Below are 26677 nucleotides of genomic sequence, written 5' to 3'. Positions count from 1 at the left end.
ACTTGGGAGTTATATTAAGATACTTATTCTGATGTTAGATGCACACAACCATTGTAACTCACATATTTTAAAATATATCTTATCTCTTATTCTGTATCAATACATACTGGCCGACTAACGATATGCTGGAGGAATGAGGTTCTACATTTCTAAAAACATAATAAAATTATTCAAAATCACTCTTCAAAAGGATCTCCTATGGAACCAACAAAATGAAGAATCCAGTAGACTGAGACATCAGAACTCCAAGACACTTCAATGAAATTGTATATAAAAAGAAGAAGATGTTAAAAGCAGTGGATAAATAGTAAAAAAAAAACAAAACAGTACAATCATATATCTTGTATCTCTAATTTAATGTTTTTTTTCCAATAAACTTCATTTTGCAAGCTTGTTTCTTTCTTGATAATTTGTGTACAGATAGGTTCCACTTTCACATGTTCGTAGCGGCTCTTTGTATGAGTGAAAAAGTAACCATACCTCCCAAGTATCCATTTTTTGTGGGGCAGTCCTAATTTTCAGATATTGTCCTGCTGTCTTGCATAACATAGCCCCACTGTGCTGCGTTTGCTGGGATTGGGGTTCAAGGATTGTATTCAGTAGTGAACCGAATAAAAGAAGCAAAATAAGGTAGGTTATGAGAAGAATATGTAGTTTCAGCCAAAAAGCAGCTCATGTATGCAACGCATTTATTTCCATTGAGCCACACAAAAAAGTAAAAAATATTTGAATCATTATATTTGACGCTGTATATTGTATACTATTTCTGTGGTTTAAATGCATCCAATATATACCACTGTGAAAAAAACTAATAATACGTGCTGCTATAGTGAAAGTGGTTAAATAAATAAATACTTCCCCAATGGACCGCAGCTGCCCAAACAACACTTCTTCCTCAAAGTGTAGAAATTATAACGAACCAAAAAGAATTGGGGCGCAGGTACATATAAAGGAAAGAAAAAATAACATACATTTTTTTCTTTCCTTTATATGTACCTGTGCCCCAATTCTTTTTGGTTCGTTTAAATGCATCCACCTACTTCAGTTTTTTGAAGTTAATTACTTCCTCTTTTACAACCTCTCCCTCATATGAGCCAGCAAATTATTTTCTTTAAGAAGTCCGACGCAAATGTAAGAAACTGTAAGTAACGCTAAAGTGGAGTCAGCTTCACACTTTAAGAAGCTAAATGTCCACGTGATTTTCTTACCAGAAGAACTGGCACTTCCATACCTATATCGGAGCTGTGGCCCAGAGGCATGAGAAGGGTAACATAATCAGAAATATATATTTCATTTCTAGACTGTTGTATAGTTGTGACCAGGGGCATCACTAGGAGTAGGCTAAGGGGGCTGACACCCCAAGTGTTTTGGTAAGGTTCAAGTAATACTCCAACCTAGAGTCTCTGGAACTTACAGCTGTTTTCTCCTTCAGCCCCCTTCCAGGGCTGTGCATTCCCCAACCTTTTCTGCTGTAAGCTTCCCCACCAGGAGCATGGTAAGGCAGGTGCAGAAGAAGCACAACACCCAGGCCCCTAATAACCAAGTAGCCCGGTGAGGTCACATAACACTGCCTTATGTGACCCAGCAGTAGTAGTGTGACAGCTCACATAAAGAGTGACAGCTACACTGAAGACGAAGTAAGGGTTAGAGGGAATGTGTCAGTCTGTGTGTGTATGTAAGAGTTAGAGTGAGTGTGTGTGAGTGCATGTGTGTTAGTGTATGTCATTAGTATGTGTCTGTGTGTATGGTAGTAGCATAAATGCATGTTAGTATTTGATGTTTAATTGTGTGTGTGTTAGCATGAGTGTGGGTGTCAGTGTATGGTGTTCGAGTGCCAGGGGTCAGCCTAGGGTTAGTGATACCTGGGAGAGGAGAAGGGGGGATGTATAAGTGTTAGAGCAAGTGTGTGGACACCAATCTGTAAGGGAGAACAAATTTCACTGCCCTCCTAGGACACACACACAGGCTGCCTATGATACGAGGAGGAAAGCCAGAAGTCTGTAAGTTTACCTGCAGCTGGATAAAGGCGTGTAGGGCTTAGGGAATATTTCTTCTGCTTTTATTTGAGCTAGCTCCATTATTACATGCAAAATATTTTAAAATAATATACACTACATACACAAAAAGGAATTGCAGAAAAATTAGGGGCTTTAGCTTTAGCCTCAGGTCTTTTTGAAGGCTAGCAATGCCCCTGGTTATGGTATATAACTTCTACCTTAATGTGTATCAACATCTCAATGTACATGTTGTGTACTGCCATCTACAATGATTTCATGTGCAATCCTCATGTACATACAACCCCACATATTGGATAAACTGGCACATTTTAGAAAAATATTTAATAACGTTTATTTTAAATGACAAATACTAGGAAAATACTTCTTAAAATTGATTATATATTTCCCCAAGTAAAGTGTAAGCTGCGTGCAAAAATTAGGCTGGCCTCCCAGGGTGGAAAATGTGTCCAGAGGGTTAACATATATCTGGTGAGCTGTTTTTTTTATACACTATGGGCAAATATGTAATATGTTCAAATGAACTGAAACGGAAATACTGAGCAAGACCTTCTCGTCCAACATCAGTGCCGGACCTCACAAATGCTCTTCTGAAATAATGTTATGGAAAGTCTTCCCAGAAGAGTGGAAGCTGTTATAGCTGCAAATGGGGGACCAACTACATATTAATTATGTATTTAGAATGCAATGTCATGAAAGTCCCTGTCGGTGTAATGGTCAGGTGGCCCAATACTTGTATGTATAGTGTATGTTTTGCGTGTGTAATGGGTGACAGTGCCTCTAACATCGTACTATAAAATATATAATACAATAACAGCATTATTCACCACACCTTCTCTCAAACCTCCTGCAAAGGTTACTGAAAAAGGTTGTTGTTACTTTAGTGCACACAAAGGGGAGAATACGTTCTATTTATTTCACACCCTTATTGTCACGTTTGCAATGTGCATCTGTGTGGAGATATATAGTAAGATTCCTCTTGACTTATGTGTCAAACCACACAACTGTAAGTATTTAACACTAGTGGTAGGAAGATTACACGCCTAGAAGCCTGTAAATAACAGCTAGATCTGAAAGAGACTGACCAGAACCCACTCTCTATTATCGCTAGCAAGTCAAGTGTTTAAACACGCAACCCTGTGTGGGCTCAGTACAGAGAACAGATATATATTACCTCCAGTACTCGTCCAATCGGATGCTCAAGTCAAAGAAACCATATTTCATACCTCTGCTTTATAGAGGAACATATTAGTGAAGGCGATCACTCCAAAAATGAATAGCCAGCATTTCAAAGTAATGTAACATAAATGAATTTGCTCCTTATTGAAATCCAGAATGATTAAAAACAACAATATATATCTTCAGGAGACAAAAAGAAACGGACTGCAGAAAATGAAAGCAAATGCTTGAGGCGTTTCGCAAGCTTATTCAAACGCATTGTAAGTGTGATAAAGGGGCAGTGTGTCACGGACTGGGTCCAAGCTGATGGCTGGAAGGACCCAGCGTGCCCGATGGTTGTTTGCAGGAGTCACGCTGCAGCAGTGGAGTCTGGGGCAGGGCCTGGTTGCAGGGTGACCACACTCGCCCAGGCGTTGAGCACCTAGGGATGCAGCCAAACACCAGCGCCCTGATACGGCAGCAGATGTAGACCAGAACAAAATGAATCCTGCAGGCACCCTGGAGCAGGCATGAAGAATATCACATGGATCACGAGCAGGATGCTGCAGGCTGGGAGAATGAAGACTAAGCAAAGGGTTAATATAGCAGACATAACACAGCAAGGGAAAGGGAGACCAGGCAAGAAACATGATATAGGATATACATGAGAAGTGGCTTGAAACATGACATGAATAGCGTAAAGTATAAACAGGGCACAAGACAAGGAATAAACATAACCAGACAAGACATACATGTTACAGGGCACAACAAAGGACAGGGAAGAAGGCAAGGAACACAGGGGAAGGAGTGAGGAGCCGGAACCCTCGGATGCTTCTTCCTTTAAGCAAGGATAGGAAGGGCCGACGGGAACGGAGGCCCACTGGAAGGGCAGACTGGAACGGAGTACTTACCGGCCAGGCACGTGTACTGGTTCATGCACGGGTACCGGCTTAAGCTCAGGTAGTGTATCATGCATGCGTACCGGCTCAGGCACGGGAACGGACACAGGCTCAGGCAGGAACAGGCACAGGCTCAGGCAGGAACAGGCTCAGGCAAGCGGGTACGGAGGCCCACTGGAGGGGCAGAGATGGGTACGGAGGCCCACTGGAAGGGCAGACGGGTACGGAGGCCCACTGGAAGGGCAGACGGGTACGGAGGCCCACTGGAAGGGCAGACGGGTACGGAGGCCCACTGGAAGGGCAGACGGGTACGGAGGCCCACTGGAAGGGCAGACGGGTACGGAGGCCCACTGGAAGGGCAGACGGGTACGGAGGCCCACTGGAAGGGCAGACGGGTACGGAGGCCCACTGGAAGGGCAGACGCTGCAAACTCCACTCCGCGAACTCCTGGCCATTTACCTGCGGCCACGTGTCACGAACTGGGTCCAAGCTGATGGCTGGAAGGACCCAGCGCGCCCGATGGTTGTTTGCAGGAGTCACGATGCAGCAGTGGAGTCTGGGGCAGGGCCTGGTTGCAGGGTGACCACACTCGCCCAGGCGTTGAGCACCTAGGGATGCAGCCAAACACCAGCACCCTGATATGGCAGCAGATGTAGACCAGAACAAAACGAATCCTGCAGGTACCCTGGAGCAGGCATGAAGAATATCACATGGATCACGAGCAGGATGCTGCAGGCTGGGAGAATGAAGACTAAGCAAAGGGTTAATATAGCAGACATAACACAGCAAGGGAAAGGGAGACCAGGCAAGAAACATGATATAGGATATACATGAGAAGTGGCTTGAAACATGACATGAATAGCGTAAAGTATAAACAGGGCACAAGACAAGGAATAAACATAACCAGACTAGACATACATGTTACAGGGCACAACAAAGGACAGGGAAGAAGGCAAGGAACACAGGGGAAGGAGTGAGGAGCCGGAACCCTCGGCCGCTTCTTCCTTTAAGCAAGGATAGGAAATCTTAACTGGGACATGGGGAGAGGAGAGAGGAACCGGAATCCTCAGATGATTCAAGGAAGAAGGGCAAAGGTACATAAGTGACAGACAAACATGAATACAGAAACTAGCCTAGGACTACAAGATAACTATTGGAGATTTCGTCACATGATTTGGCCATAGTATGCTTAGCCCACCACTACGCCAAAGTACTCCAATGATGGTGGGTCCTAACGCTAATCCCTGCTGACAAAGATACAAAACAAACCACACATGTAAACAAAACACACAGCACTGAGACATACCTTTAGACTGCAGACTGCAGACTGCAACAAACAGAACACACAGGTGGGGCACACCTAATAAAGGAAGCAGAGCTGAAGCAAAGAGCCGGAGCAGAAGCAAGGAATGGAAAATAGAACAAAGCAAAAGGAAATCCAGAAATGGATCAAAGCAAAGCAGAGAAACTAAAGCAGAACAGATATGCAGCTCCGCAGCCTGGGCAGAACGTGACACAGTGAAGATCATTGTTTGTTGGATTTTTTGATTTTAGAAAGGTGGATTTTTCTAAAATTGAGAGATTTGTAGGTAAGTCGTTTGGACGTCTTTAGATGGAAACCAAGAGAAATTGAATTATTTAAGAGATGTTCTGCTAAGAGTAGCAAAACATTCCATTAAACTTGTTAGCAAGACTAAAAGTAGAAGTAAACTACTGTGGTATTACTCAAAACATGGCAAATGTACTGAAGGGGAAGCTAGCTCTTAGGAACTATAAACAGACTCAAAATGAGGAAATTAGGAGCAAATATAAACCTAAGCTTAGAGAGGTAAAGCACATTATTAGACGTGCCAAAGCACACACTGAGGAGAAAATTGCCGGGTTAACAAAAAAGAGTGGTAAAACCTTTTTTCTTAAATATATAAGCGAGAAAAGAAAACATAAACCAGGAATAATTAAATTTATACACAAATAAAGGGAATTATATAAATTAAGATGAAAATACAGAGGAGAAAGTTATACTTGAACTAAAAACAGACAAATCCATAAGACCCAATTGGATACACTCAAAGTTATTAAAAGAGCTTTAAAATGTCCTAGCAAAACCATTGGCAGACTTATTTAACCAGTCACTATTGGTAGATGTAGTTCCAGAAGGCTGGAAGTTGGCAACTGTAGTACCTGTAGTACCTCTTCAAAAAATGTAGCAGGGAAGACTTTGCCAACCACAGACCACTAATGTCTTACATCAGTAGTTGGCAAATTAATGGAAATCATTCTAAAAAATAGGATTGGCACGGCCCAAGTTTACTACAGGGAAATCTTGTTTTACTAATTTCATTTAATTTTTATTTTACAGGGCAACTAAGACCAGGGAGGAGCAGTTGATATAGCCTATCCGTAAGGTGTTCAACACTGTCCCTCATAGGCAACTTATAAATAAATTACAGGCTATGGGTTTGGGATGGATAAGCCAATGATTGAATGACAGGAGGCAGATGGTTGTAATTAATGGTGGATATACAGAGGAAGGGGTACTTCAGGGACCAGTACTTTTAAATATTTTTATTAGTGATATTACAGAAGGTTTTTATGGTATGATATGTCTTTTTGCAAATGATACAAAGGTCTGCAACAGGGTAGACCTTCCAGGTGGAACAAGTCAAATCGCAAATGACTTAAGTAAATTAGATGAATAGTTGTGAGAATGGCCGCTGCATTTTAATGTTGATAAATGTAAAATAATGCATTTGGGTAGAATATAGCATTGGGACAGTGTCAACGAAAGAGAGGGACATTACAGATACTGTATTTTGTATTTGATTAATAATGTGTGTCACTGAATTGTAACACATTACTATCATATCTATCTTGATAGGTTCTTAGGTCCAGATTTCAATCACCCACCCTGGGTACTGAGACTCACTGCCTATCATCAATGCCCCCTCTTTGTTACCCCCCTCTTTGATCCTGCAGTCACACTGATGATTGGCCCCGCCCCTTTCCTTATAGTGTCCACACTGCTCAGAAACTCATCTAACAGTAGGTATAAAATTCATATTTGGGCTTCTGAAAGTTAGGGGAGGTGGGGGTTAATTTAGGGGCAGTTATGGTTGATGGGGTCTTTAGGGTCAATTTAGGGGCAGTTATGGTTGATGGGGTCTTTACAGTTAATTTAGGGGCAGTTACGGTTGATGGGGTCTTTAGGGTTAATTTAAGGAAATGTATTTTAACCTGTACATAAAGTCATAAATGTACATTTCATTTTCAAAATGTATATATTGTGAACCTCCATTGGAATTACCCACCAGCCGCCACTGTCATTGACCTTACCACACAAAAGGTGAGGACTGAGACCTGACTTGCGATACTTAGCACCAGCTTCCGTCTGAGCCACCCACAATCCCTGACCGGCAAGGACGCGCTGACCACCAGCTGTGGTTAGTTATAAATGTATTATTGAAAAAACTAACCTCACCACATGCAGCTGTTCCATTAAACATTCTTACCTGTGCTATCACAGGCATGAACATCAATTGTGTTTTCTGCCTTTTCTGTTTCACAAAAAATGTGTCATTCTATGCTGTTTGCATACTTCTCACATTTACGCCTATAAGTACGTGGTATGTTTTCCATAGTTCTGCATATCTCTATTTATAATTATAATGAAATGTGTTTTTATCTCTGCATATTATGTTCCATGGTGTACTGATTATTTGCATTCTTCTGTTGTGAAGATGAACCTGCGTGTCAGGCAGGAGGAGCTGTAACTTTTGTCATACTATATATTCCTGTTTTGGTTTTACAATTTGCACATTTCTGTACTGGAGTGCCTTTAGGTTCTTACTCAGAGCTGTTTCTCCAGATTTGGTTTCTCTTTTCACAAGATGGAGTGTATATCAGTTTACCATGGAAAAATAAGCCGTGAAACCGGGGAGAAGCTCTTGAGTGCTGCTGGTAAAGATGGAAGCTACCTACTACGAGACAGCGAAAGCGTACCTGGCATGTACTGTCTCTGTGTTCTGTGAGTATCTGTGCCCCGAGCCATCTTACACACTCTAGGACGACCATGTAGTTGTGCATTAAGACAATAAGTTCACATAAAGGCCAAAATGAGACAACATTTAATTAAGAATCTAAATATTTGTACAATATCCTGTATTGGTAAGATCACTTATATTTGTGTTTATTTTCACATTTTGAGCCCCTCAAATTTGGCTTTGGGCAACCCTTTACTTTCACCAAAGTCTTGTTCTAAGATATACAGTACATGTTCTGAGCCCTTGACAAATAGAGATATTCAGCTCTGATTTATATTATATTATATGCTGATTTTTCTTATTTGAGTTAAACCCGCATTTTTGTGAAAAAATGGTACCCACATATTAAGTCGGGTTGCTCCTTATTTATAATAAGTGGACTTGTCAAACTGATAAATTAACAGATTTACCCATGATTATATGATGAGATCATGCAAACTTCATGCAATAAGATCTAATGCGTGCTTATAAGCATACATTAATCAATCGCTAGGCTGGAGGGGATAATACTCATGTCCATTCTCACAAGCTTTTCCCAGAAAAAGATCTGGGTAATCAATATGCTTAAGAAAATCAGAAATACTGCTCAGAGATCATCTCCGGAGGAACTATGAGATATGTAATTAACCAATACAGTATTAATAAATGTATCTTTAATAAAGATATAGCCGAGGAGCACAATTTTAAATTCTAGAAAAAAACATCTGTTAAAACAGTATGTGAATTAAACTTTATATATAAATATATATATATATATATAAAATCAGATTTATCTGGGACTGTACATCTGATATATGAATTATCCCTCATTTTGGGCAGTAGTGATATATTTACTTATGTGTGTTTAGTCTGACATATTTAGCATGGATTACTGTGGCAATTTCTAGGTACCATTTATACTTAATGGTTTATTGTAGAAATCTTTAGGTACCTTTGTTACATGTCAAAAACTGTGTGCTATTTTTCTATGCAGTGCCCTCTATTCCAAGGGTGTGGTATGTTTTTATTTGTGTTTTTTCCCCCCAATATTTTTTTATTTTTTTTTGCGAGACTGCATTTACAGCATGTATTGTTTTGTTATTGGAATTAGAAATCAAGTCTTCTGTCTCACACAAGCCCCTCTGAACATAAACTTCCTGCAGACGTCCAGCAGGAGTGCAATACATGCGATACAACAATACATGCTGTAAATGCAGTAAAATACAATGAGTTCCGCAAAAAATAAATTGAATGTTGGGAAGGGGGAACCACATTGAAATTACTGAAAAACGGCTGCTACCTCCAATGACCTTAAGGAGAGTTCAGGTTCCACTGGGGAAGGAGAGAAGTCCCACCTTCCTTTTTCTAATGTACTTTTTCATACATTTTCAAGTGTATTATTATTTTTATACACTTTGTATATAATATTGTAGCAGTTCCAGACACAACGAGTTACATGAATAACACAAACATTGCTTTACAGGGTTAAGGCATATCTTTGCTCAAGGTACAGAATACTGGAAATTTCAAGACCACGTGGTATAAGAATGTTAAATATAAGAGAGGCCAGTTATTGTATATAAATATTTATGGTGTCATCCAGGAATAAAATGTTTTTGAGTACTTATATCCCCCCTATCCTATTGAAGTGAACTTTTGTTTCTTCTTTTCTCTGCTGTTTTGAATTTGGATCACTAGCACCCCTTTGAATTTTAAAGGAGTGAGATTTTAATTACCGCATATATTAAGCCATTTTTTGCAAAATCAGATTTATCTTAATTCTTACAAAACATATTGCACTCTATTCTAGAACTTTATTAATCTATTGGTAATTGCACATTTCATTTGTTTTCTTTGACTGATTATAGATTGCAAATTGCTCAGTATTTGTATTATAGTATGCAAATTAAAAATGAATAACTAAAAGTTCATCAAGTGTGAGGTAACTTTTTTATGCTACCCGCTACCCGACCTGTTAGGCAAACAGCTGCTTTTTATACTAGACGTTCACAGCTTCAAAGTGGTGACAACAACCAAACTTTTCAAGCAGCTCTGTTAAGATATGATCTGTTCTGTTAGCCAAATTATGTTGAAAACGAATTGTCGGTTTTAACAATGAATGCAGAAAGAAAGCATCCTGCTTTAGTTTTAACCTTTTCACTTCCACATAATCACAATACGAGACATACAAGAGTGCTTGAAAGCGTTTAACCCAATCCTGCAGTTTACACATATTCTGATCTAATGCTATGGCTGAAGCTTGAGATACTAACTCCTGAGTGCAGAGTCAGGGTAGAGCCCCTTATTGGTGGGTGTGATGTGTGTGTATATATATATATACTGTGTATATATATGTGTGTATATATACCATACATATATGTTATTTTCTGATGAAGGCTCCATGTAGCAGACCGAAAACATCGATATGAACCTAAACTAATAAATATTTTTGCACTTTAATATGAAGTCCTGCGAGTGCCCTTTTTTTTCTATGGATGTCTAATTGTGGTCGAGGATCAGCACCGGGGCAAGTAAACTTATGGATTAGAGTGTGCCTTCCATTCTTGGGACATTTATATATATATATATATATACAGTATACCGTATTGGCTCGATTATAGACTGTACCCGATTATAGGCCGCATCCTAAAAGTTTGGTGCTTTTATAAAGAAAAAATTATTTTTAAAGAAAAAAATAGACGTGAGTGGAATGGTAAAACAGTATTTTATCTAATAAACAGGAATACATGTATTGTAACAGAGATTTGGAAAACCAATAGACATTTTAAGGTCCCCCCCTTAATTCACCTTATAGATATTCCCCTCTGCTCCCCTGATATGGCACTCTGCCCCCCCAAGATATGCTTTATGTCCCCTAGAAATGCCACTCTGCTCTCCTGATATGACACTCTGCTCCCCTGATATGACACTCTGCTCCCCTGATATGACACTCTGCTCCCCTGATATGACACTCTGGTCCCTAGAAATGCCAATCTGCCCCCTGATATGCCACTCCCCCAGACTCCCTGGTGTCTAGCGGGGCAGGCCAGTGGACGTCTGCATGTGAAGGAGAAGCACCGGCGGAAGTGCCGGCAGTGGAGGTTGTCTACGCGCATCGTGCAGACGTCCACCCGCTGCCAGAGAAGAATCCAGGTACCCTGCAGCTCTGCGGTGATCTGGATCCTAACCCTGCTGCTTGCCCGCAGCAGGGCTAAATTAAAAAACCTGCCTGCATGTCCCGGGCATTGGGCAATACAAGTTGTGCATCCCTGCGCTAAACCCTGAATATAGGCCGCACTTGTTTCCCCCACTTTAAGTCTTTAAAGTGGAGGTGCGGCCTATATTTCAGCAGATACGGTATATGGATATGTTGTAGTGGATGTCACTTCCTTGTATGTCTTCTAATGCCGCTGTGGGCTGGTCAACAGAAGCTCCCTGAACATACCAACCGTCCCTGCTGCCTGATTTTAACTGGGTCTGGGCAAAACGCCTCTGTGTTCCTCTGTCTTGTGCAATTTGCATGTCAAATAGCAATGTGTAGTAATACATTCCTATTGATGAAGAGAAGCAGAATAAAGATATACCGTATATTCCGGCGTATAAAACGACTTTTTAACCCCAGAAAATCTTCTTAAAAGTCGGGGGTCGTCTTATACGCCGGGTACTAACCAAGTACCAAATACTTACCCAGCCGGAGAGTCCCACGAAGCCACGAATCTCTAGGGGAGTCTTCAGGGCCACGCTGCGGTAGGTGCAAGATCGTGATCTCCCCAACTAGCCCTGATCAGCGGGCACCTGATGAGCAGGGCTGGTTGGGGAGATCACGACCTTCCCTAACTAGCCCAACATTAGGGAGCTCGAGGTCTGACACTTCAGACCTCGGCTTCCCTGCTCCCTAATCACTACGCGCCGGCTATTGATGCTGAGCGCGGTGATGACGTCATGTCCCGGCGCTCGGCATCAATTGCCGGCGCGTAGTGATGAGGGAGCAGTAAACAGAGGTCTGACATGACAGACCTCACGCTCCCACAACTGGGTGGAAGAAAGAAGATAGAAGATGAGAAAGGTAATAGATGGGGAGAAAGGGGTGTGAGTGCAGTGTATGTATGTTGGTGTGAGATGGTCAGTGTGTTTGTAAGCTGGTGTGTATATATATATATATATATATATATATATATATATATACGGTATATACATGTGTGTGTATATATATATATACATGTGTGTGTGTGTGTATATATATATATATATATATATATATATATATACGTGTGTGTGTGTATATATACGTGTGTGTGTGTATATATACATGTGTGTGTGTGTGTATATACATGTGTGTGTGTGTATATATATATACATGTGTGTGTGTGTATGTATATATATATATATATATATATATACACATATATGTGTGTGTGTGTGTATATATATATATATATATATATATATATATATATATATATAATTATATGTGTGTGTGTGTAAAGGCAGGGGTGTGTGGTGAGGGCAGTGTATAAATGTGTATGTATTGACAGGCATATGTTAGTATGTGTAGATATATATATATGTGTGTGTGTGTGTGTGTGTGTGTGTGTGTGTGTGTGTGTGTGTGTGTGTGTGTGTGTGTGTGTAAGGGCAGTGTATGTATGTATATGTCTGTATAACAACCAGCCAATCACCGGTAAGGTACATCGCTTGCTGTGATTGGCTGGTTGTTGTACGCTGGGTAGGGGGGTAGTCTTATACGGCGAGTATAGTCCAAACTCTATATTTGAACTGGAAAAGTTGGGGGTCGTCTTATACGCCCAGACGTCTTATACGCCGGAATATATATATATATATACACACAAGATGTTATTGTTATTTTCCTTTAATATTTATATGCAATCTCTAGCACGGAAGGTTCATGACTAGTCTTCCGATTTGACCTATGAGTAATGAGTTTTAGTTCATATCGCACCAAGGGGACTTTTGTAAGTGACAGATAATTAGCATAATTATGTCCTGCCATTGGCTTGGGGAAAGAGGGCTGATGTGACACCAGAGCTCCCAAATATAAATCTATATATATACTTAAACAAAAAGGACCAGTAAACAAAAATACTTTCACTAGTGAGAGATTGTTCTTGGTTGTAGATTCGATTATGGTTGTTTCTCGACATGCAAAAACATGCCGAGACTCTTTTTTTTGATAAATCCATGGATTGACCTTTTAATAATTTGTCTCAATTACATAGTATGTAATACTTTTTGTTTGCATTTAATGTTATTGTTAATGCACTAGATAGATGTATTTATGTCACATTACAATAACAGGCTTATGAAGGAAGTTAGAATGCAATAGCATGAAGGTTAACATCGCTATCCTGTGTCATGATAACTCTAAATGTTTGATCTATGTTAGTCGCTATCATTGGTGTTAAATCATTGCTGACGGAAGGAAAGAGTATAAGTCATTGAGCTTCCCGCAAGATCACACGGTTTGCTTTCCTGTCTCTAAAATCATTTTACTTAACATGGGAAAGAAGAACCAAAAACGACAAACAGAACTTTAAAGCTATTGTTTAAGTGCGAGGAGCTGCTGAATAAATACAATTTCTATAAAATAATTCTCAACACACTATGGTGCATACAAGCTATACCCAGCTCTGTTAAATGTGCTCCTCCATGTGCTGGGTTTCATTCAGCTCTATTACAACAAAGCACAACCATCGTCTTTATTAGAGTTTAATTTCCTTAAAATTAGTATTACATATTTTTATTTATTTATTTATTTATTTTGTTGTTCGGGTTGCCAATAACTCTGTTTCTTGCGATGAAGTTATCCCCTCTCTTAATATCATTTTGAATTGTAGTAGAAGGGGGCATTTAAAGGTGCGACTCCAACTACTTTACTGAATGTCATTGAAGTACAGGATTATCAAATGGTATTCCCAATACATTTTATTGTGATTTCAATAAGGGAAAATGTATGATGTCTCATCATATAGCTCCAAAAAACCACCCACGTGTCGGTATGATGTCTCATATAGCTCTAAAAAACACCCACGTGTCTTGTTTTAAAAATAAAGGGAGTACCCCTTGTGCATAAACTATATATAGTAGAATAGGAACCCTGGGAAGTTAAAACTTAACTTTTATTAGTGATCAAAAGTTAAACAGAGTTTAATTTTTACATTTCAATAAACCTTAAATGAGCCTACATAAAATACAACTACCTATGTACATTGTTTAGCTCCCTAAAATGTGTATATTATTTTGTGTAGGATCACTTAGGGTTTATGATTGAGTGTTTTGAGGTTTATATTCAGGGGAAGAACTTGTTACTAGTGGAGTACCTCAGGGATCATTATTGGGACACATATGTTTTCATATTTTTATTAGTGATATTACAGAAGGTCTTAATGGTAAGGCAGATGACACAAATGGGGTAGACATTCCAGGTGGAACAACTCAAATGGCAAATGATTTAAGTTAATTAGAAGAACAGTTGAGAGTGTGGAAACTGCAGTTTAATGTTGATAAATGCAAAATCATGCACTTGGAATGTAAAAATCCCAAGTCAGAAGATAGCATTGGGACACTGCTCTGTCAATGACAATGGAAGAGAAGGACTTAGGAGTCATTAGAGTATTTCTGATGACATAAAGGTAAGCACATAAAGCGACTAAAAAGCAAACAAGGCACTGGGTTGTATAGCGAGTGACATTAGTAGCAGGAAGAGAGAGATGATTATGCCCCTTTAACAATCTCTGGTCAGGCCTCACCTAGAGTATTGTGTACAGTTCTGGAGGCCCCATCTCCAGAAGCACATTGACACATTGGAGTGAGTTCGGAGGAGAGCTACAAAAATGGTTAGTGGTTTGCAGGACAGAAATTATCAGGAAATGTATAGCTTGGAGGAAAGAAGAGAGAGGTGGATGTCGTAGAAACATTTACATACATAAAGGAATTTAACAAAGTACAGGAGGCAAGATTATTTGAAAGGAGGAGCAATGTTAGAACAAGAGGTCATGCTCTAAAACGAGAGTCAGAGTCTTTGATATAATGTAAGGAAGTTCTACTTTAGTGAGAGGGTGGTGGGTAAAAGGAAAAGTCTCACAGCAAAAGCAGCGGAGGCAAATACACTGAGGGAATTTTAGCGTATAGACATAAAGATATCCTCACTATAGGACCTGACCAAAGACTTATAGGGGTTAAAATCCCTTACATTAGGAAATATGGGCAGACTGGATGGGCCGAATGGTTCTTATCTGCCATCAAATTCTGTGTTTCTATGTTTAAATATAAGAATAAAATGTAGGGTTTTTTGATTACCAATAAAAGTTACCTTTCACCACTTCAGGGTTCCTATTCTACTGTAATTATCCTCATATAGCTCCAAAGGTGAAGAATGCATATTAAAATGCTTTGGAAGTTAATACGATGGTTGGAGTGATCCTCCTTTGAACACTGCAAGATATGCATGTGCTACATCTGAACTGAAAGTGATCTTTTCTGTTTTTTTTTAAGTAGGTCAAGTCGCTATATGGTTTGCGTGTAAGAGAATTCGGAAGTGGTTCACAAAACATTAGTTGTTCATTAACTGGAAAAAAGTTTTATCTAAAAAGGCACGCGGAATGGCAGTTTCCATTTTTTTCACAGAATTTTTTTCATGAATACAGAGACACTACTGCATTCTAGTAAAAAATATCCTTATCGCCAATAAGAAAAAAACATGCACTTCACTAAATCTCAGTCACAAATGACTAAAACATGAATGTGGGCACACCGTAACATTTCAGTTGTCCAAAATGCAACATCTTTGTCAAGCGGACTGGCGCTACCTTACCTTGGCTGGAGTGCACAGGGTAGCAGCTGTCACACTATTGCCACAGGATCACATAAAAGCCTGCAAGCAGACTGGTCCTGTTTGGAATATTAGGATGGGGTCCCCCATCTCAGTCCACCCCTGTCGACCCACCCCAAAGAGCCACCTCCTGGTGCTCAACCTCTGTGTGTCAAGAGCCTAAGAGTGCCCGGGCCCCTTAGTCATGCCCTGTCCAGCTCTGCTCAATGGTGAAAGTAAATTTCAAAGAGCATTAGTCTGTCTCTGCTATTTGGCTCACTGGTTTCCCAGAAAATATGTTAAATTGTTGGAAAATGGATTGCTTTATTAATTCTTTAAGTGACTAAACTGCAATTGTGCTATAGAGAATCCTGCAGAGAGTTGTGACGATGACTTTTAAGTATTACAAGAATAAGCTTTAGAAAGCTTTGCTAAAATTTTTTCTAGGTAGCGTTTGTTCCACTAATCCTGCCATCTAATGAAAAGAAAAATCGTGTGTGTAAATGGTTAAAAGAATTGTGTTTGGAAGATAGGAGCACTTTAAAACATGGTTCCACAGAGACAATATAAATGTCATCATATGCTAATTTGTTATTTCTTTTCCAAAGAGCTTTCATTTATTCAGAATATTTACCTTTATTAATAGGAACAAGAATTTGGTTTATACATACAGAGTTCATCAGACAACAACTGGATCATGGACAGCAGAGGTGAGTGAATCCTGTAATTCTTTAACACGCACACAAACAATCATAGGGTCCCCACCGCTCTGACTCCCTACCTAAGAGCCACATTTTCAAAAAGGAGAGGAAAGCACTCCTGGAAGATTAACTCCTAGAAAGTTTGCTGCTTTGGCCTCATGGAGATGACAGTGATGGTTTTATCTAATCTTATTAAAGCAGTGTTTATGTAAACAGGGATGTAAACCGAAATACTTTTTAATGAAATGCCAAATGGTCACCCATGGAAAAGCTATACAAATTGAGGTTAGTCAAAACATTCATGCAAAAAAAAAAAAAAAAAAAAGAATTGAGCAAAGTTTTACCATTACTTTCTCTTGTAATGCTACAATATTATTATTATTTGTTGTTTTATATACTGCCATCATACTCCGTAGTGCTGTGCAATGGCTTAACAGGCCATAACAAGTAGTGTATAATGTAACAATTAGTAGTAACACTAGTATAAGTATTGGAGGAGAGCAACTAGGAAAGGTGAGCTAAGGAATATGGGAGGAAGGGCATAAATGTGTACGTTTGTAGGCGTCCTTAAAAAAATTGAAGTTTGGGGGATTTTTGAAAGATTGAAAGCAGGGGAAAAGACGGATAGGCCAGAGGCCCTTGAAAAATCCTGCAAGCGTGCATGAGAGCTAGAGCACAGAACAGAGCACAAAACCGACGAGATCATCAGATTAGCGGGGTGGGAGTGTGTTTAGAGATGAATGAGGAGATCTAAGTAGGGGAACCGCTATGAAGAGCTTTGAAAAGAAGTGTCAAGATTTTGAAATGAATCCTGAAGCCCACAGGCAGCCAGGCAAGGCAAGGAGCTGAGGTATAGCGGAAAACACTAAATGTCTAAAGAGGATTATGATGAATCCGCTATCATATACACTATATGGACAAAAGTATTGGGACACCTGACAATTACACCAACAGGGACTTTGAAGAAAGCACCCCCCCTCCTTGTTTTGCAGAGAAATCTGCTTAGTCATGTTTGAGGGCTGTCAGTCAAGGAATGATTGGCAGCCCTGAGCTAGTGGGTGATAGGCGTGTGTCATCCCTGTGGGCTTTGGGTGTAGGTGTCACTATATATATGTGAGCCCACCTCACTTAGGTCACTAACTAAATTTACCTGGGAAAGCTTTCCCTCCCTCCCGCCCCTTTTTTATGTTTCTTTTCGGTTGGTTATTGGGCTGGCATAGAGCAAGAAACATAGAAACATAGAAAGTGACGGCAGATAAGAACCAGTAGGCTCATCCAGTCTGCCCAACCTCTGAGTTCTTTCCTTTAGTACTTGCCCTTATCCTATATCTAGCTTGGCCTTATGCCTATCCCATGCTTGCTTAAAAGACTTCACTGTATTAACATCTACCACCTCTGCCGGGAGGCTATTCCAAGAGTTAACCACCTTTAGGTGTGGCTTGACTCGTGGTGCACAGGCCCTCGGCCTAAGTGCAGGACACTCCTTGAGCTTGTGCCTTGGTGAATCCAGTCGTGACAAGGGCTGCCATGCATGGGACGCCGGTGGTCTCCACAGTGTTACGGTTTTACGCCTGTGCCAGCTGGGTAGGTGTAGTTTACGGTTATGTAAGTGGTTGTTGGTACTTTGTAGCCTTTTAGATTTCTTGCTATCAGTTGATATTTAAGGCTTGCATGTGTTTACAAGTGCGCCATAAGGTGCAGCACGTGTATTGCCATATTATATCATGTTTATCATGTGTTTTCAAATATTGTATGTTTGTACTATAATAAAGTTATTTTTATATCTGTGTCACGGTGTGGAAGGCGAAAAAGGGACTGCACCGTGGCCAAAATTATCCATAGTTGACTTGAAGTAATGGTCAGGTGTCCCAATACTTTTGTCCATATTCTGTACATTTAATGATAAATATGATGGTTGGAGTGTACCTTCCCCCAGCCATAATGGATATAGCACATATTACACTCTATAACTGGTTATATATTGTATATTGTGACGGCCCCAAGTTAATCGGTGCCATCTGTAGTAGTGGTTGTGACCATCCGGGGTTAAAATGTGTGAGTCTATTAAGTATTAGTGATTTATGTACTTTCCCCATATATGTGGTGTTTATTTGTGTATACTGTGTTCTCCTTCATGTCCTACCCTATCCATGTGCCACATGTCCTGCCCCCAGACTTTTCACCCTGTATAACCCGGACACCATCGACCCGACCACAGCACTATCATATGGAGATTCCCCACAGGTGGTGGGGGTGCCGACCAGGGGTGGTCCGGGGAGCGAGCCGCTTGTAGATTCCCGGCCGACGGGACTTCCAGGAGAGCGGGGGTTAGCCGGCGCGGTTAGAGAACCCGCACCCGGCTACCTCGCGGCTTGTCTCGACATAACTTTGAACTGCTGCTGCTCGGGGTTCCTGTGACCGATCACATAGCTTTTTGGACAGGATATCCTCAGGACCCCGAGCTATCCATCGGTACCCCAGGGTCGCCGCCGCTCCTTCGGGATCACCCCGAAAAAACGGCAGTTGAAAGCTGTTCGGACATTGCGGGGCCTAAGTGTAGCGCCGGACTGTCTGGGCTGGACAGGGCTATGTGGACATGGTTTATGGCCTTTTTCCTGTGTTGGACTGTATATAAGCCCATGTGTTTCCCAAATAAAGAGTCCCTGTTTTACCTTACTACGAGTCCTGTCTTGTTATTGAGATAAGCCTCTGTGCTGCCCTTATCAGGGTGGCAGAGTGCTGTATTGTTATACTTCTGTGTACTACAGTGCCGCCGAGGTTCCTGAAGAGCTGTGTCCTCTGCGATGATCACTTATTGTCCTTTTCAGGACAATAGCCCCACTGTGTAGCTCAGCTTCGGCAATCCACAGTGGTAAAGCAGCCCCTTCTCTCTGCATACTGGTTCTGCCTGGCGCTGAAGGGGTTAGTCGCTGGTGTCCCGGCAGGAGGAAGAAATGATTGGCAGGAGTACCCAGTCGGGGTACAGGTCGGTCCCGTCACATATATATATATATATATATATATATATATATATATATATACTGGCTTCTATGCAATAATGGGAAGAATAACAACCACTAGTATACCTAGCTCTTAACCCTTTCATCAGCTGCACATGAATCAGTGTACTTTCTATTACACAAAAAAAAAACGTATCGCTTCTCTTTTGTATTTTGAGTTTGTATTATCCTTTAGCCCAGGGCCTGATTCGCGCTGGGCCACTGACCGACAGCACTCCATACTCAAGCGATCTGCTGCTCAAGAGGCAGATCGGGTGCTACAGTGTGTGGCCGCAGGTCACACTCTGTGCAAGTATAGAAATGTAATATGTGTAAAAAAAGTGAAAAAAAATAGATACAAACAATAGATGAATAAATTAGAGACATCATTGTGACATCATTGGAGTCCATGAGATATAAGCAAGACCTCCAAAGGGATTCTTAAAATAAAAAAAAACAGTTCCCCAAGTTGTACCCCTACAAAATTCTGAAAAAAATATCCCTAAACCCATAAGGAATAAAAAATATACAAAATAATTATTATTTTTAATGTATTTCACATGGTTTCAAAAGAGGGCCCTGTTTGTCCTAGGGAAAACAATGTATAATTTTTTAGGGGTGCACCAAACATGGAAAGGCAAATTATAGTTTAACACACATACGATAAAAAGGGCACAAAGCTTCTTCTTTAAGTAGTAAATATTTCCGGTCAAGGAGGGGTAAACACATAATCAGTGCGTAAAGGAAGATCTTTCATCTTTGTGTTACTGGCCCTTTAAGGGCATAAAGTCTATACGATTCTATTATTAAAAAAGAACCTAGTGGAAAATGTTAAAAAGTAAGAAGTTATATTTATAGTTAGATGTAAAACTAGATAACTGCTGATAAAAGTTTACTCTTTCTCATAAACATTATGTAATTTTACATTCAAACTGTTGTAGCATATATTTTATTAATAGCTGCAATATACCAAGCACATACATAACAGTGATTTATAAAGTGTTGTAACGCATGGTTCTGCAACCTAATAGGATAAAAAATGGCTGAATTGAAACCATTTCTAGATCTGTCCTTTGATTAAAAAACAAGAAGGGGAAAACGGTTATTCAAATAATGTATTTCACTCAAAAGTGGAAAATCCGAGCTGAATCACATCTTTTTTAACTATAATTTTCTTGTATGGAAATTCCCAGAATATATCACTGCTGAAACATGAATAATACTTAAAGGGACACTTCAGCCATCATACACACTTCAATGCATATGGTAGCTGAGTCCCCTTCAAATTATCTCTGCAGATATATATTCTCCAGAATCCACCATAAGGATTTGCCCCTTTCTCCACCACCCCCAGCCTCTTATGTTATATAATTACCGCCAGTCAGCTCCCCCCAATGTGCCTGGGCAGGAAGTACTTCCATTTATTTGAATAATAGCACTTTCCTGCAACTGATCAGTTGTGAGAATCGTCGGGCAATGGAGGAGGAGGGTAGCTCCAGTTTGCAACAAACACTTTCTAAAAGGGTCTACCTAGGAAACCCATAAGAGAGCAGAATGGGCTTAGTTAGGATGTAAATTGCTATACAGGGTCATTGGCATACCTAGGAACTCTTCTTTGGATCACTGCAGGGAAACTAGGGATAGCGGGGGCCTTCAAAAATGGCCAATGTCCCGCCAATATAAGTGGGACCTCCTACCCACATCACACAAAGGGGGGACTCCGGTTGGCCAGATCCAGAGTGTTCCTAGGTATGGTCATTGGCACCATGTTAAAATACTGAATGTTTGTATAAAACTAAATAAAAATTTAAAAAATAAAGTACATAAGAGAGATTTGAATGGGAAAATGATTATTGTTCCCATATTTATGGATTCTCAAGTATCACGTGCACACATTATGCATTATGCAAGATCTCATAGAGATTCTCTTTTTGTTTCATGTTCCACAAGGTTTTATTACGGTACATAAAAAGCACCGCTAAATTCTTTTTAGTTAAGGGTTTACAACTACAGTCACATTTATGATCTCCCATCTTGACTAATCAACAACCTTACAGAATTAAATAATGGACGGCACAATGAAGGCATTTAAAAGGCAAATACTTTTTTTGTATTTTTTAATAAAAAACCCTGTGGATTTCTAATTACAGTTTTATTTAGCTGAATTTGAAAAAGTGGAATCTATTTTAAAATATGCCGTAGTTTTGACTTTCTAAACCAGCGTGACACGCTAGAAATGTTAAGCACCAGATTTAGAATTAAACAAAAAAAGTTTGGACATGAAGTCCCTGCTTGCATCCTATTTTGTCACGTTACCTGCAGCTTTTGGCCTTTGAACAGCTCACAAGTGTTGGTTTCCTTTGTCAAATACATTAATTTATTAATGGATTATAGGGAGAAATTGTTTACATTCATGCTCACACTCATGAATAACATAACACCGGACACACCTAACTTACTCTGTGTGAAGCCTCAGCCGGCTTTCAATGCAGCACACGCAAATACATTATGTGACCCCGCTGAACCCCACTGCCCCATCAGCCGGCCAGTTTCCGGGACAGGAAGCCTCGGTTGAATGGGACAGTGGCAACCATAGTTGTGAGGGAGGCTAAAGCCCGGTTTACACCTTGTTACTCCCGGAGCTGTGGTCCTGTTGTATAAAAGAGACCTCTCGTAATCTCTTGGATTATGATTTAAATTAAAGACAGCGGTCAGTGGTGTATTTGGGATACTGTATGCTAGACACAGACTTCCATAGTGTAAATGGGCTGCCAAATTATTACATTTTACATTGAATTTATTTGGGTCCCAAGTTATTATTATAACAGTGTGTTGTTGTTTTTTTGCAGAAGCCCATGTGTTCCAATTTGCAAACACCATATTATATGTTTATGTAGAGTAAACAACTATAAAAATGTACAGCTTGGGAAATCTCAGGCATCATTGCAAATGCTGCCCTGCACTGAATTTCCGAACATGCTAATGTGTTTGTTTTACAGGCCGCACCAGGGGTTCCAAGGAGGATGTTCCGAAAAATACAGAATCTGATTTCTGCCTACCAGACACCTGACCAGGGGATTGCAATCCATCTGCAGCACCCAGTAGAAAGAAAAACAACAAAAACGCACAAGGTAATCTGCGTGTAACAATATGGAGTGGAAATAATTAGAGGACAGTCTGTCGAAGGTTTGTGGATGTGATTGCAGGTCTCAAATACGGTTTGCAATTAAGTTGATTCTAGTAAGCCCATAAAGCAGTAGATAACAAGCAATACTAACGGGATTCGGTCTTCGTGGGTGAAACTGAATATTATAATTATCCAGAGAAATGCCTGTAGCATATCCAACTGGTCCTCTATATTGACATGTTCCTTAAACAGATACTTACTGGCCTATTTGCCTACATTGCTAAATGACAATGTTACACTATTTAATAACTTAGCAGAAGAGCACAGACTCAAAGCTTATTTTTGCTCCATTTTGGCGCGTACATCTGAATGCGCTTTATCTTGACTGTAACATAAGTCATTGTGTACACGGGTAGCCTGAGACTTAATTAAACATTGTAATAAAAACCCGAACTGAATAACACAGAAAGCAATAACACAACATAGTAAAAATAGAATCCCATGAAAAGCTTCAATGACCAGACCTGATTGATAAGAGAAAAAGGCACTCAATGATAAAGATTTTTATAATATTTTTTTTAGAATAATTATTCATAGTAATTCTGGTGAAAAGTTTTTTGGATGAGTATAAGTTCCTAAAATTGACCATGTGCGCTGCAGTACTCTTTTTGTAGGAAGTAGATCTTCACTTACTTGCTATGTCCATAAGCCCTATATAAAGATACTATTACTGAATAGTCTTACTGTGTCTACCTTTTAATGGTGGATATTTTGACAACCAACGCCACTGTTTAAATAACCCATTTTTGGGACGGGGACACATTTGATTAGAAATGAAATTCCTGCTAAAGTATTGATATGTTTCAGTTGGTCACCTTATCCAAGTTAGCCAAACTCTAACTAAGGAAGGAGAGCTCATCTAGCTATATCTAGAAGGCTTGACTAATTCAAGGTTACTAATACAGATTACACATGGTTAATCTATTGCTTTTTTTTTTACGTTCCAGGTTAGCTGAGTGAGAGCAAGTGAATTCTTCAGCCACTGAAGCAGGAGCCACATTCAAAACTCCTCTTTGTATTTTCCAGAAAATATTATTCCTTCCAGAAATCTGATGAAAGAGATTAACAAAATAGAAGTGTTTAATGTTATTTTATAACTATGGCCAGGTACGAACATTGCTGTGTAATTTTAGAGCAAGCATGTATTGTATGAAACCCAAAGCTGGATTTTGGTTGATGTGGCTTTGGTAACCTCAAACTGACAAAGAGAGTTCCACTAAACCAGCGAGAGTTTAATCATCTCACAAGATACAGCTACACATCTGTGCCTACTGTCTGGTGGGTGGTTTTGTAAATATTTTGTATTTTAATGATTTTTGGGGGGATTTAATATTTTTGGAAGGTTTGATTTCTTATGTGTTAGACTGTGTTTAACTAGATTTCATATTCAGCTATCAACATTATGTAAAATGTAAACTGCTCCTTTTTCACAATTGGAATGTGCTTAAATCATCTACTGTATGTTGATGCTAAATATCAATCTATCTTAACATAATGAGTGCTGAAATTGTATATATTAGGTGGCAAAAATGTATTTGCCCTTTTCTGTTATATGTTCTAGTTTAATTTTTTTTTCTATAATTTTGTATAGATTAAGAGCTTTAAAGTAGTTGTGTATTTCAAGGAATTTCTACCTTGGGGGACATTTCTGGAAACCAGGGATGATCAGTTGGAGTGGATTAGTGGAACATTGGAGGGCTGCTAGCCCTGAAAATCATAAGGTGTTAGGCACTTTGCTAAAGACCCTAACTTTAATGCTTAATAAATCAATAGCAGTATACCTGCCAACTTCTACCCACGCTGAATCGGGATCCTGTGCCTTCTGTGGTGTCCCAGAGCCAGGAAAATTAAATCGGAAACCACGGGATTGCAGTCCCGAATCCTACTGTCCCGAATCCTACTGTCCCGCTAAGTTCTACCTCTGTCATGAAAGGTAGAACAGACGTAGAGCTCGCCAGGACAGCGGGATAGAGTGGCAAAATCGTGACTGTCCCACAAAAAGCAGAACAGTTGGGAGGTATGGAATACATTGCAGGCAAAAGTAATACTATTAGTCAGTCTTGCATGTAGTCTTTTTTCAACCCGAACACAAATCCCTGTGTAATTATATTATTTTATGTGTAGAATGGCTACATTTAATAATGGAAAGAAATGTCATGGTCCATAACGTTAGAAAGAACTTAGAACTAAAGAATAATCTTCTTATTTTGACAAGGATATCTTAAAATTTACATTGAGAGGCATACAGAAGCCATATACTGTACCATCTCTTAGTCTACAACAATGGCTGTAGTGCAACCCCTCATCACATCACAGAACGTCATAACATAATTCTTTTTTCTTGAGTTGGTTCATTTGGCCACTTGATTTTCTAGTTTTGTAAAAAAAAAAGTCATATCTTTATGTATATTTTGCTGTCCACTGGGAACTGACCTACCAAAACCCCCAATGAGAGAAAGTTATAATTTGAGTTGTGTTCTCATATTAGAATATCAGTATTAGTATGTTATGTCAAGTGTGATTTGGTATGTTTATGTACAGATGATGTCTCATGTTCAAACCTGCCCATATCTTACCAGTGGGCTAATAAAAAATGCTGAATAAAATAAAAATGACCTTGTTCAGAAAGAAAAATCTTCTTTTAAATGTTATATATAATATATTTTTGGTTTTTTTACCTGGAGATTGCCGGGTGAAGACCCCGAATCCTCAGGGTCGCGGGAGCGGGGTCTTGACACCCCCCGCCCATTTTCCATTTAAATGGGGGTGTTTCCCGCCCACCGATGTCAGGGGAACTCCCACCGACGTTCTGGGACCTCCCACTGACGTTAGCCGCGTCCTGCAAGGGAAGGCTACGGGTAGCCGGAGCCCAGAAGTCCCCAGGTATGCTAATCATCTACCCATGTGCATCGACTACTCGGCAATCACCTACCATGTGCATCAACCCCACCATCCTCTGACGTTGCGTCTGTGTATCCTTTGATTCTTCATTTCTCGGCAAGATGTCACAGTGGCTGCTAAGTACCCCAATAATTAGCCCAAGTAACTAATTACCACCTTTACTAGGAGTGGACACCGTGAGCGCCACCTGCTGTTAAAATACTGTTTGTAACGTCCAACTAGAAAAGATTTAACAATAGCCCTATCCTTGGTTAAAATTAATTCTTTTTTGTAATACAGTTAAATCTCTTCATATATTTCAGAATGTCAATCAGGTCACCATCTCTTCTTTCATTGCTTCGAACTATACATACTAATGATTTGCGGTATTTCATGATACATTTTCTCATGCAGTCCTTGCCTTTCAGTAGCCCCTTTTCTTTGAATTTTCTCTAATTTATTAATGTCAGATATAATATCCCATTATGTGCATTTTGGTTCCCTATGCTCCACTGAATCCTTTCTTCTGTCCATACTCCCTGTCAATGCTGTACTTTCATGTCTACATCCCATTTCTCTTAAGGCAAGCTTTCTTTAGAACTTCCAGTTCCACCGAATACATCAGTCCTCTTCCTACTCTGTTCAATGCGGTTCTAAAATAGCACTTAATCATATAAACTTTGCATTATTGCCCCATATACTCAGAGGCAGCTTTTGTAATAATCTTGGCTGTCAGCCACACATAGTATAGGACCATACTGATTGTATACATACAGTACAGTATAGTATATTATCACGGTCTTCAGGATATAAGCCTTTCCAAATTATTTCTTCTAAAAGTACATGCTTACAGTCTAATGGGAAGCAATGCTCAATGAAGAATACAATATATGTTTACAAAATGCTTTCAGTGGTTTTATGTTAACCCTTCAATATCCCCTTCCTCAATAAAATATTTAAAATAATCAATATAGTTTTGTCAGAAATGTTG

General features: G+C 39.8%; 1 protein-coding gene across 2 annotated transcripts; it reads left to right on the top strand.

Annotated features, from left to right (window-relative positions):
- Positions 1 to 7944: 7944 nt before the first annotated feature.
- SH2D1A (SH2 domain containing 1A) lies at positions 7945 to 24311 on the top strand. Of its 2 annotated transcripts, XM_053473581.1 has the most exons (4): positions 7945 to 8096; positions 16566 to 16629; positions 22619 to 22750; positions 23754 to 24311. In XM_053473581.1, exons 1-4 carry the CDS (start codon positions 7960 to 7962, stop codon positions 23760 to 23762), a joined length of 342 nt encoding a protein of 113 aa, XP_053329556.1. In that variant the 5' UTR covers positions 7945 to 7959; the 3' UTR covers positions 23763 to 24311. The 2 variants fall into 2 exon arrangements, with proteins under 2 accessions (XP_053329556.1, XP_053329555.1); XM_053473580.1 differs by lacking the exon at positions 23754 to 24311 and having other exon boundaries at positions 22619 to 22781.
- Positions 24312 to 26677: the final 2366 nt, after the last annotated feature.

The sequence above is a fragment of the Spea bombifrons genome, chromosome 8 (genome assembly GCF_027358695.1).
Source record: "Spea bombifrons isolate aSpeBom1 chromosome 8, aSpeBom1.2.pri, whole genome shotgun sequence".
Classification (NCBI taxonomy): Eukaryota; Metazoa; Chordata; class Amphibia; order Anura; family Pelobatidae; genus Spea; species Spea bombifrons.
Note: the sequence above shows the minus strand (reverse complement) of the source record. Positions and strands in the feature narration are given on the sequence as shown.

Coding starts and splice junctions, on each gene's coding strand:
- SH2D1A (XM_053473580.1), top strand. CDS start 7,960: ATGGAGTGTATATCAGTTTACCATGGAAAAATAAGCCGTGAAACCGGG. Junction 8,097..16,565: donor ATGTACTGTCTCTGTGTTCT/GTGAGTATCTGT, acceptor CTTTATTAATAG/GAACAAGAATTTGGTTTATA. Junction 16,630..22,618: donor CTGGATCATGGACAGCAGAG/GTGAGTGAATCC, acceptor TTTGTTTTACAG/GCCGCACCAGGGGTTCCAAG.